The sequence below is a fragment of the Heterodontus francisci genome, chromosome 3 (genome assembly GCF_036365525.1).
Source record: "Heterodontus francisci isolate sHetFra1 chromosome 3, sHetFra1.hap1, whole genome shotgun sequence".
Lineage (NCBI taxonomy): Eukaryota > Metazoa > Chordata > Chondrichthyes > Heterodontiformes > Heterodontidae > Heterodontus > Heterodontus francisci.
In genome coordinates this window covers 200,741,179-200,754,296 of record NC_090373.1, presented here as the reverse complement: position 1 = coordinate 200,754,296, position 13,118 = coordinate 200,741,179, and the positions used below count along the sequence as shown (strand labels likewise).

Below are 13,118 nucleotides of genomic sequence, written 5' to 3'. Positions count from 1 at the left end.
TTATCAAGGATTTTATAGCAGAGCACTTAGAGAACAGTGGTAGAATCGGACAGAGTCAGCATGGATTTACGAAAGGGAAATCATGCTTGACAAATCTACTGGAATTCTTCGAGGATGTAACGAGTAGGGTTGATGAGGGGGAGCCAGTGGATGTGGTTTATTTGGACTTTCAGAAGGCTTTCGACAAAGTCCCACAAAAGAGATAAGTGTGTAAAATTAAAGCGCATGGGATTTGGGATAGTGTATTGCGATGGATAGAAAATGGTTGGCAGATGGGAATCAAAGAGTAGGAATAAACAGGTCTTTTTCCGAATGGCAGGCAGTGACTAGTGGGGTACCGCAGGGTTCGGTGCTAGGACCCCAGCTATTCACAATATATATTAATGATTTAGATGAGGGAACTAAATGTAATATCTCCAAATTTGCAGATGAGACAAAACTGGGTGGGAGGGTGAGTTGTGAGGAGGATGCAGAGAGGCTTCAGGGTGATTTGGACAAGTTGAGTGAATGGGCTAATGCATGGCAGATGCAGATGTGGACAAATGTGAGGTTATCCACTTTGGTAGCAAAAACAGGAAGGCAGATTATTATCTGAACGGCTATAAACTGAGAGAGCGGAACATGCAACGAGACCTGGGTGTTCTCGTACTCAAGTCACTGATGATAAGCATGCAGGTGCAACAGACGGTAAAAAAGGCAAATGGTTTGTTGGCCTTTATCGCAAGAGGATTCGAGTACAGGAGCAGGGATGTCTTGCCGCAATTGGTGAGACCACACCTGGAATATTGTGTGCAGTTTTGGTCTCCTTATCTGAGGAAGGATGCTCTTGCTATAGAGGGAGTGCAGCGAAGGTTTAGCAGACTGATTCCTGGGATGACGGGACTGACGTATGAGGAGAGATTGAGTCTGTTAGGATTATATTCGCTGGAGTTCAGAAGAGTGAGATGGGATCTCATAGAAACCTATAAAATTCTAACAGGACTTGACAGGGTAGATGCAGGAAGGATGTTCCTGATGGTGGGGGAGTCCAGAACCAGGGGTCATAGTCTAAGGATGCGGGGTAAACCTTTCAGGACTGAGATGAGGAGAAATTACTTCACCCAGAGAGTGGCGAAGCTGTTGAATTCGCTACCATGGAAAGTAGTTGAGGCCAAAACATTGTATATTTTCAAGAAGGAGTCAGATATAGCTCTTGAGGCGAAAGGGATCAAAGGATATGGGGGGAAAGTGGGAACAGGTTACTGAGTTGGATGATCAGCCATGATCATAATGAATGGTGGAGCAGGCTCATAGGGCCAAATGGCCTACTCCTGCTTCTATTTTCTATGTTTCTATGTTGATATTTGTACATGCATCAGAGCGGTGGCTAGCAATCCCTGTTACAGCATTGAAAGAGCTCATCGTGATGTCTACTCCTAAACCATCTCCAATTAACAGTTTTCAAATGTCAACCACAGTAACAAGACGTTGCTGAGATATCTCCCCTTACAATTTGTAGACTTATGGGGAAGTTCCGATATACACATTTTCTGCCTTCCATGTCCCAGATAAGGAATTCAACAACTAACTGTCACATCATTGCTGGTATTGCTCTGCATCCATCGTCTAGACTGGGAACTGCTTCAGATGTTCTGAACTATTTCTCTGATGTTCTGTCTGTCCATGTGTGGAAGCACCTGTGTCTTCCTGTAGCCACTGCTGAACAGCTGCCCCCACTGTGCTACCCCACAAGATAGCACAGCTGAAACCAAGAACTGAATGGGGCTGATTTGAGCTTTTGGCAGTGACAGAAAGCAGACGATGGTGGATCATCCTTCTCTCCAATGTCTTAACCAATTTTCCTTTGAAAGGAAAATAGCGTGGGGTTTATAGCAAGTGGTTGGTCCACTGCCACTCATTTTTCCACCACCTCCAAAAGTTAAAATCAGCCTAAACATGTCAGTGGTACAACATTGAAGAGTTTGTATCGAACAGATTATGGGGGAGTTTTTACTGGCTCTGTCAAGCAGAAATGGGGCAGTAGTGCCCCAAAAATATGTTGCTAAATTTACTGCCCCATTTCTGCCCTCCCAGCTGGAATCCTGAATGAGGCCTACCACTGGATTGCCAGCATGCTTGCCTGATCAGGCAGTAGGTCCTTTTAATCTACAAACCTGTCTTATGACATTGATTGTTATTTTACAAGATGATTGCCCAGTCGTACCTTGCCGTACAGCCAAAGAGGATCAAAAACAGAAAGTTTAATATTATTTTTGTGGGGTCAAAAGGAACAGGCACTTTTGGGACTGCACTATCTGCACCAACTCAGTGCTGGTGAGCTGCAGTGGTTTGCTTGCAGCCTATTGGCAGCATGATATTGAGAACTGCATTTCATAGGAACAGGAGTAGGCCATTCAGCTCATCGAGTCTGCTCTGCCATTCAATTATATCATGGCTGATCATCTACCTCAATGCCACTTTCCCGCACTATCCCCATATCCCTTGATGTCATTAAAAATGTCATTAACCGAAGCATCACACTGAGTAACAATATCAAAAATATTTTTCATGTATTTCTCACTATAATATCCTTCAGGTGCTAGGAGAGGTGACAGTGAGTGCACAAGCAGCAGAGCTGGTCAAGAATGAAGTCTTGATAGTGAAAGATAAGGCCCAGAAGATTGTGGATGAAATAGAAGTGGACAAAAATATTGCAGAGGACAAGCTGATAGCTGCAAAGCCAGCACTCGAAGCTGCAGAGGCTGCTCTGAATGTGAGTATCTTGGCTAATTGATATAGGAGGGATTTCAGGAACCATCTTAAATGCATTTTTCTAACACATAAAACGAACTGAACACCCATGGTTATTAAGGAGACACTTGCCAATTGTCAATGTCCACTACATTGGGCTGAGTTTTACAGCCCCCCCACCCACCCCCGACGTCGGGGGTCATGGTGGGGAGCGCCGAAAAATGCCTCCGGCAGAGGCCCGCCATTGGCCTCGACACCAGGAAGGCCCGGCCCAATATTGTCGGCTGCGGCAAGGCCACATGGCAGCCCCCAACCGCTCGGTGATGGGAGCCAAATTTAAATATTGAAATAAATTTAAATTCAGAAATATATTACCTTCTTGTTCCTGCCACCAGTCCCGGAGCAATTTTCGTGCTGGTGGCCGACACTGCCACACCTCCGAGGCAGAACACTGGTGGGGAGGGGAAAGCAGGTAAATCTTTCAGTGCAGTGTGGGGGAGTGGTGCCAGAGTAATTTCCTTGGTGCAGGGGATGGTGGAAAGGAGTAATGTTTAAAGTTTATGAACTTTGGGGAGGGAAGGTCATGTGCATAAGGTATGTGTTTTGGGGTGAGAGGGCAGGTAATTAATTCTATGGTTATTGGGGGGTCGGTCAAGATCAGTTTATTTAATTTTTTAAGATCTATGTAGCTTTAAATATTTAGATTGTAAAGTAGGGCTTGAAGCCCTTTAAAAATGGCGGCAGCGCCTGCGCAATGGCGGCTGATGTCATTGCCAGGGTAGGACAGCCTGCCCCCTCCACGTCATCAGGGTAGGCGGTCCGCCCCAGCCATTTAAATGAGCCGCCATGCTGAATATCGCGGCGGCTCCGCGGCATGCAGTCCGCATGGGTGGACCGCTATTATCGGCAGTGACAATGTAAAATGTAGCCCATTGTGTCCCATCTTAGCACCCCAGCCTCACAGCTCCAGGGACCCGGGTTCAATTCTGGGTACTGCCTGTGCGGAGTTTGCAAGTTCTCCCTGTGTCTGCGTGGGTTTTCGCCGGGTGCTCCGGTTTCCTCCCACAACCAAAGACTTGCAGGTGATTGGTAAATTGGCCGTTGTAAATTGCCCCCAGTGTAGGTAGGTGGTAGGGAATATAGGATTACTGTAGGGTTAGTATAAATGGGTGGTTGTTGGTCGGCACAGACTCGGTGGGCCAAAGGGCCTGTTTCAGTGCTGTATCTCTAAAAAAAAATTTGCCCTTAATGTTCCCATGTTGACCGATCATTTCAAAAGCCAAACTATCCTGCGTTAGAAGCATTTTGAAATGATAGTATTCAGCAACAACTTGAATTTATATAGCACCTTTAACATAATAAAACAATTCTTTGCAAGTGTTATCAAACAAACTGAGCAACATAAGGAGATATTTGGCAAAATGACCAAATCTTGGTCAAAGAATTTGTTTTTTTAAAGAGTATCATGAAGGAGGAAAGAGAGGTAGAAAGGCGGAGTGATTTAGAGAGGGAATTCCAGAGCTGAGGGGCTTGACAGCTGAAGGCACTGTGCCAAAGGTGGACTGATTAAAATCGAGAATGCTCAGAAGGCCAGAAGTGGTGGAGCACAGCTACCTTGGGGCACTGTAAAGCTGGAGGAGATCCCAGAGTTAGGGAGGAATGGAGTCATGGAGGGATTTCAAAACAAGGATGAGAATTGTAAAATAGAGGTGTTGCTTAACCGGGAGCCAATGTAGGTCAACGAACACAGCGGAAATAGATGAGCGGGACTTGGTACGAGTTAGGGCACAGGCAGCAGAGTTTTGAAAGATCTCACATTTGTGGAATGTAGAACATGGTAGTGCATTGGAATCGTCAAGTCTAGAAGCAACAAAGGCATGGATGAGGGTTTCAACAGCAGATAGCTGAGGCAAGCGTGGAGTTAGGTGTTGTCACAGAGGTGGAATTCGGTGGTCTTAGTGATGACGCAGATATATGGTTGGAAGCTGATCTTGTGGTCAGATATATCACCAAGGTTATGAACAGTCCGGTTCAGTCTCAGACAGTTGCCAGGGAGAGGAATGGAGTTGGTGGCAAGGGAATAGAGTTGGTAATGGGTCCAAAAACATTAGATCTTCTGTTTTCCCACTATTAGTTGGAGGAAATGTTTGCTCATCTAGTACACCAAATTGGATAATTATCTGAGGAGAAAAAATTTGCAGGGCTACGGGGAAAAGGCAGGGGAAGTGGGACTAGATGAGTTACTCTTGCAGAGAGCCAGTACAGACATGACAGGCCGAATGGCCTCCTTCTGTGCTGTCACCATTCTTATAATTCTATGATTCTATCAATAAAGATGTGATCAAGAATAACAAATAAATAAAAAATTCAAATTATAAATTACAAAATCCAGTAACAGTTTATTAAAATAATAATAAACAGTTGTAATTGAGTAAAATATTCCAGTAAAATAAATTAAAATATTTATTTACAAGTTGAAAATGAGACCTGTGGAATTCACTGCAAAATGGTGGAAACTTATTGTGCAGGGTCTTGCCTGTTCTGGAAGTTTCCAATGTGCCTCCATCCGTCCTTCCAAAATAAATGCATTAATGCCATGAGGCCAGGAGCAGGGATTCCCTTCCCCCACAGTTGTCTCTCTGGAGGCCTCGATGCAGAATGTAGTTGCCTCTGAATGGGCAAAAGTGGGAGCCAGGTCAGGGAAACAGCCTGGACTCAGGAAGGGAAGCAATTTCTTTAGAGTGAACAACAACAAGGAAATTGCATCACAGCATGAGTTAGGGGGCAGATTTTCATTTGTTTGACTAGGAACTTGGTAAATGATTATTTTTCTGAGTGTAATGGAAAACTGCCTGTGTATATGACGTTCATGTTAACATGTTTCACTTCCTAGACAATCAAGCCCGCTGATATTTCCACTGTGCGTAAATTAGCCAAACCACCGCACCTGATTATGAGGATTCTTGACTGTGTGCTGGTTCTCTTCCAAAAAAAAATGGATACAGTCACCATGGACCCTGAGAGACCCTGTCTCAAGCCATCCTGGGGGGAATCTTTGAAGGTGACTCAATTTATTATAATACTGTAATGTTTTGCCTGTAAACAATAAGTACTGAATGGTGAGAGATGACTTCTGACAGTTATTTAATTAACAAGAATGTGATATTTTGAAGTGTGCTGTGGCAAGGCATCACCCTGATAAAGAGATATACCAAATCTTGTTCCTACTTTTGCTAATAGAATAAGGTCAATTAATTTGAGGGTGATGCTTCTAGCATTCATATTTTATGCCAGAAGGTGTGCTGTAGTGTCCGCCTGGCTACCCTCTACTAATTTAGGAATAAAGCCTGCTGATATTGGAACGGCCCCCACCTGTTCCACCAGGATATCACTAAATTGGAAACCATTGCCGCAAACATGTCTGACCCAGAGTCGAAAAGTTGGGCCAAAAGATCCTTCCGTGTGACAGAACATTTTGCTTTAAGAGGTGAAAACTCAACTTAAATAGGTATTGGACTTGTCTCTAAAGCAGAGAGCCGGCAAACAATGTTTCAAACTTGTAGTCAGCCTGCTTAAGAAATTTACATGAAGCCCAACGATCAGAACGTTTTGATCTACTCCCTGATGGCATCAGCTGAGCATCTTAATCAGTAATGATCAACAAGTGAAAAGCTGCCCCCTTGTCTTCACATGACATGGGTCGTCAGCTTTTTCGAAGTTGCATGCAGTCAGTGATCTCGATAGTTCTACACATTATGACAGGGTCAACATTATGAATTTCGATAGAAACATACAAAATAGGAGCAGGAGTAGGCCATTCGGCCCTTCAGGCCTGCAATGCCATTCAAAAAATATCATGGCTGATCGAGGATTTTGACCTAGCGACAGTGAAGGAACGGTGATATAGTTCCAAGTCAAGATGGTGTGTGACTTAGAGGGGAACTTGCAGGTGGTGATGTTCCCATGTATTTGCTGCCCTTGTCCTTCTAGTTGATAGAGGGCGCTGGTTTGAAAGGTGCTGTCGAAGGAGCCTTGGTGCATTGCTGCAGTGCATCTTGTAGATGGTACCCACTGCTGCCACTGTGCGTTGGTGGTGGAGGGAGTGAATGTTTGTAGATGGTGTGCCAATCAAGGAGGCTGCTTTGTCCTGGATGGTGTCGAGCTTCTTGAGTGTTGTTGGAGCTGCACCCATCCAGGCAAGTGGAGAGTATTCCATCACACTCCTGACTTGTGCCTTGTAGATGGTGGACAGGCTTTGGGGAGTCAGGAGGTGAGTTACTCGCCTCAGGATTTCTAGCCTCTGACCTGCTGTTGTAGCCACGGTATTTATATGGCTCCTCCAGTTCAGTTTCTGGTCAATGGTAACCCCTGGGATGTTGATAGTGGGGGATTCAGCGATGGTAATGCCGTTGAATGTCAAGGGGAGATAGTTAGATTCTCTCTTGTTGGAGATGGTCATTGCCTGGCACTTGTGTGGCGCGAATGTTACTTGCCACTTATCAGCCCAAGCCTGGATATTGTCCAGGTCTTGCTGCATTTGTACACGGACTGCTTCAGTATCTGAGGAGTCACGAATGGTGCTGAACATTGTGCAATCATCAGCGAACATCCCCACTTCTGACCTTATGATTGAAGGAAGGTCATTGATGAAGCAGCTGAAGATGGTTGGGCCTAGGATACTACCCTGAGGAACTCCTGCAGTGATGTCCTGGAGCTCAGATGATTGTCCTCCAACAACCACAACCATCTTCTCCAGTGCTAGGTATGACTCCAGCCAGCGGAGGGTTTTCCCCCTGATTCCATTGACCTCAGTTTTGCTCGGGCTCCTTGATGCCATACTCGGTCAAATGCTGCCTTGATGTCAAGGGCAGTCACTCTTACCTCACCTTTTGAGTTCAGCTCTTTTGTCCATGTTTGAACCAAGGCTGTAATGGGGTCAGGAGCTGAGTGGCCCTGTCAATGTGAAGGCGGGACTTCGTCTCCACAAGTACTGTGCGGAGGTCACTCCTAACAATCCTGTCATGGACAGAAGCATATGCGGCAGGCAGATTGGTGAGGACGAGGTCAATAGGTTTTTCCCTCTTGTTGGTTCCCCCACCACCTGCCGCAGACCCAGTCTAGCAGCTATGTCCTTTAGGACTCGGCCAGCTCGGTCAATAGTGGTGCTACTGAGCCACTCTTGGTGATGGACATTGAAGTCCCCCACCCAGAGTACATTTTGTGCCCTTGCCACCCTCATTGCTTCCTCCAAGTGGTGTTTAACATGGAGGAGTACTGAGTCATCAGCTGAGGGAGGGCAGTAGGTGGTAATCAGTAGGAGGTTACCTTGCCCATGTTTGACCTGATGCCATGAGACTTCATGGGGTCCGGAGTCGATGTTGAGGACTCCCAGGGCAACTGCCTCCCTACTGTATACCACTGTGCCACCAGCTCTGGTGGATCTGTCCTGCCGGTGGGACAGGACATACACGGGGATGGTGATGGCAGTGTCTGGGACATTGTCTGTAAGGTATGATTCCGTGAGTAATGAATATGTCAGACTGTTGCTTGACTAGTCTGTGGGACAGCTCTCCCAACTTTGGCACAAGCCCCCAGATGTTAGTAAGGAGGACTTTGCAGGGTCGACAGAGCTGGGTTTGCTCTTGTCGTTTCCGGTGCCTAGGTCGATGCCCGGTGGTCCGTCCGGTTTCATTCTTTTTTATTGACTTCGTAGTGGTTAGGTACAACTGAGTGGCTTGCTAGGCCATTTCAAAGGGCATGTAAGAGTTAACCACATTGCCAGACCAGGTAAGGATAGCAGATTTCCTTCCCTAAAGGACATTAGTGAACCAGATGGGTTTTTCCAACAATTGACAATGGTTTCACGGCCATCATTAGACTGGCTTTATCAATTTCAGATTTATTAATTAAATTCAAATTCCACCTTCTGCTGTGGTGGGTTTCGAACCCATGTCCCCAGAGAAATACCCTGGGTCTCTGGGTTGCTAGTCCAGTGATAATACCACTACGCCACCGCCTACCCTTCCTAACAGCACTGTGGGTATACCAACCCCAAATGGACTGCAGCGGTTCAAGAAGGCAGCTCACCACCACCTGCTGAACGGCAATTAGGGATAGGCAATAAATGCTGGCTTGGCCAGTGACGCCCACATCCCATGAATGAATATAAAAAAAATACCATGTTCCCGCTTTTTCCCCATATTGCTTGATCTCTTTGGCATTAAGAAATATGTATATCTCCCTCTTGAATACACAGTCATAGAATTATACAGCACAGAAACAGGCCCTTCGGCCCACCGTGTCTGTGCCGGCCATCAAGCACCTAATGATTCGAAGCCCATTTTCCAGCACTTGGCCTGTAGCCTTGTATGCTATGGCATTTCAAGTGCTCATCTAAATACTTCTTAAATGTTGTGAGGGTTCCTGCCTTTACCACCTCTTCAGGCATTGCGTTTCAGATTCCAACCACCCTCTGGCTGAAAAATGTTTTCCTCAAATCCCCTCTAAACCTCCTGCCCCTCACCTTAAATCTATGCCCCCTGGTTATTGACCCCTCTGCTAAGGGAAAAAGTTTCTTCCTATCTATCCTATCAATGCCCCTCATAATTTTGTATACCTCAATCATGTTCCCCCTCAGCCTTCTCTGCTCTAAGAATAACAACCCTAGCCTTTTCAGTCTCTCTTCATAGCTGAAATGCTCCAGCCCAGGCACCATCCTGGTAAATCTCCTCTGCACCCTCCCCAGTGCAATCACATCCTTCCTATAGTGTGGCGTCCAGAACTGTACACAGCTAATAAAGGCAAGTATCCCATATGCCTTCCTGACCACCTTATCTACCTGTGCTGCTGCCTTCAGTGATCCATGGACAAGTACACTAAGGCCCTTCTGACCTTCTGTACTTCCTAAGGTCCCACCATCCATTGTATATTCCCTTGCTTTGTTCGTCCTCCCAAAATGCATCACCTCATACTTCTCAGGATTAAATTCGTCCATCTTACCAGCCCATCTATATCATCCTGTAATCTAAGGCGTTCCTCCTCACTATTTATGACATCACCAATTTTCGTGTCATCTGCGAACTTACTGATCATACCTCCTATATTCATGTCTAAATCATTAATGTACATGACAAACAGCAAGGGTCTCAGCACCGATCCCTATGGTACACCACTGGTCACAGGCTTCCACTCGCAAAAACAACCCTCAACCATCTCCCTCTGCCTCCTACCACTAAGCCAATTTTGGATCCAATTTGCCAAATTGCCATGGATCCCATGGGCTCTTACTTTCTTAGCCAATCTCCCATGCGGGACCTTATCAAAAGCCTTACTGAGGTCCATGGAGTCTACATCAACTGCTTTACCCTCATCTACAGATCTCGTCACCTCCTCGAAAAATTTAATCAAGTAAGTTAGACACGATCTCCTCCTGACAAAGCCATGCTGACTATCCTTGATTAATGCCTGCCTCTCCAAGTGGAGATTAATTCTGTCCCTCGGAATTTTTTCCAATAGTTTCCCAACCACTGATGTTCGACTCACCGGCCTGTAACTACCTGGTTTATCCCTGGAACCCACTTGAATAATGGTAACACATTCACTGTCCTCCAGTCCTCTGGTACTTCTCCTGTGACCAGAGAGGATTTGAAAATTTGTGTCAGAGCCCCTGCTATCTCCTTCCTTTCCTCACATAACAGCCAGGGATACATCTCATCTGGGCCTGGGGATTTATTCACTTTCAAGCCTGCTAAAACTACGAATACTTCCTCCCTTTCAATGCTAATATGTTCAAGAATATCACAATTCCCCTCCCTGATCTCCACACCAAATCGTCCTTCTCCATAGTGAACACAGATGTATATATTTAATGACGTGGCCTCCACTGCCTTCTGCGGTAGAGAATTCCACAGGTTCCCCATCCTCTGAGTGAAGAAATTTCTCCTCATCTCGGTTCTGAATGGCATATCCGGTATTCAGAGACTGTGACCCCTGGTTCTGGACTCCCCAGCCATTGGGAACATCCTCTCTGCATCTAGCCTGTCTAGTCCTGTTAGAGTTTGATAGGTTTCTATGAGATCCCCTCTCATTCTTCGAAACTCTAGTTACTATAGGCCTAGTCGACCCAATCTCTCCTCATATGTCAATCCTGCCATCCCAGGAATCCCAGCCTAGTAAATCTTGTTTGCGCTCCCTCCATGGCAAGAACATCCTTCCTCAGATATGGAGACCAAAACTGCACACGATACTCCAGATGTGGTTTCACCAAGGCCCTGTATAACTACTTAAGACATCCTTGCTCCTGTACTCATATCCTCATGCAATGAAGGCCAGCCTACCATTCACCTTCCTAACTGCTTGCTGCACCTGAATGCTCGCTTTCAGTGACTGGTGTACAAGGACACCCAGGTCTTGTTGTACCTCCCCCTTTCCCAATCTATCACCATTCAGATAATAATCTGCCTTTCTGTTTTTACAACCCAAGTGGATAACCTCACATTTATCCACGTTATTCTGCATCTGCCATGCATTTGCCCACTCACCCAACTTGTCCAAATCACATTGGAGCTTCTTTGTATCCTCCTCACAGCTCACATTCCCCCCCAGCTTTGTGTCGTCTGCAAACATGGAAATGTTACATTTAGTTCCCTCACCCAAGTCATTAATATGTATTGTGAATAGCTGGGGCCCTGAGCACTGATCCTTGCGGTACCCCACTAGTCACTGCCTGCCACCCAGAAAAAGACCCATTTATTCCTACTCTCTGTTTCCTGTCTGTCAACCAATTTTCCATCCGTACCAGTTTATTACCCCCAATTCCATGTGCTTTAATTTTGCACACTAACCTTCTGAAAATCCAAATACACCACATCCACTGATTCTCCCTTATCTATTCTACTGGTTACATCCTCAAAAAACTCCAGTAGTTTTGTTAAGCATGATTTGCCTTTTGTAAGCCCTTGCTGACAACAAAGAACAAAGAACAGTATAGCACAGGAACAGGCCATTCGGCCATCCAAGCCTGCGCCGATCTTGATGCCTGCCTAAACTAACACCTTCTGCACTTCCGGGGCCCATATCCCTCTATTCCCTTCCTATTCATGTATTTGTCAAGATGTCTCTTAAACGTTGCTATCGTATCTGCTTCCACCACCTCCCCTGGCAGCAAGTTCCAGGCACTCACCACCCTCTGTGTAAAAAACTTGCCTCGCAAATCCCCTCTAAACTTTGCCCCTCGCACCTTAAACCTATGTCCCCTAGTAACTGACTCTTCCACCCTGGGAAAAAGTTCTGACGATCCACTCTGTCCAAGCCGCTCATAACTTTGTAAACCTCTATCATGTCGCCCCTCCACCTCCGTCGTTCCAGTGAAAACAATCCAAGTTTTTCCAACCTCTCCTCATAGCTAATGCCCTCCAGACCAGGCAACATCCTGGTAAACCTCCTCTGTACCCTCTCCAAAGCCTCCACGTCTTTCTGGTAGTGTGGCGACCAGAATTGCACGCAATCCACGTCCTTCTGGTAGTGTGGCGACCGGAATTGCACGCAATATAGATAGCAACTCTGGCGCGGTGCTTCTCGAGTTTACATTTACATAGGAGGATGTGGAGTCTAATTTTTCACATTTTTCGGAGTTGGCTGACCGGACATCGGGGTTTTTATCCGGGATTCCTCCCAGACGTCCTTTAACCTGCCCTCTTGGTCCCTTTTTCCCCTTCTCTTTCTAAACCTTTGCCAGCCATGTGCCTGCCTGTCCCCTTTTTGTTCTCAGTAGGGGTCCCTTACAGTTCACAAGCCCTCTGCTGGAGGGTCCTCCTAACACTGGTACAGTACTTAGGGGTGCAGATTTCACTGTAGGTTGGCGTTTCTCCTCAACCTGGCACATGTGGCAACTCCTGCAGTTCTCCACCACGTCTTTGTGGCGTTTTGGCCACTCAAACTGCTGTCTTATGTGGGCTTTGGTCTTTCATATACCGGCATGTACAGCCACTGTAGTCTCGTGGGCCCTTCTTAATATTTCTCCCCGATACCTCTGTGGCACCACTAACTGGTGAACTACTGTCCACTCCTTGCTCTCAGGTCTATGAGGAGAACTCCATTTCCTCATCAGTATCTCATTCTTTAAATAGTAGCAATCAGGGACTCCCTCTGCTTCACTTTCAGACTGGGCAGCCTGTGCTAACTCTCACAATACTGGGTCGGCTCGCTGAGCCTCAGCTAGGGAAAATCCATTTAATTCATTCCCTGGGTCTCCTAACTTTCCAAAGAAAGTCTCAGACAGGCAGACCTCATAGTCATCTGCCTGCAGTGCCAATGCAGTCTCCTCTGGGGGAGCTGGTTTGATCATGGCCTGATCCACTGCACATTCAGGTAAACTGCAGTTATCCGTC

The 13,118-nt window shown here is 46.2% G+C and overlaps 1 protein-coding gene across 1 annotated transcript in view; it reads left to right on the top strand.

Moving 5' to 3' along the window:
- The window catches only part of LOC137367179 (dynein axonemal heavy chain 8-like), a 2,062,041-nt gene that overhangs the window by 1,632,278 nt on the left and 416,645 nt on the right, over positions 1-13,118 (top strand). The window contains exons 93-94 of the mRNA XM_068028615.1: positions 2,576-2,752; positions 5,624-5,791. Of these exons, the coding sequence (XP_067884716.1) occupies positions 2,576-2,752; positions 5,624-5,791 (345 nt within the window). The remainder of the gene's footprint in view (positions 1-2,575; positions 2,753-5,623; positions 5,792-13,118) is intronic.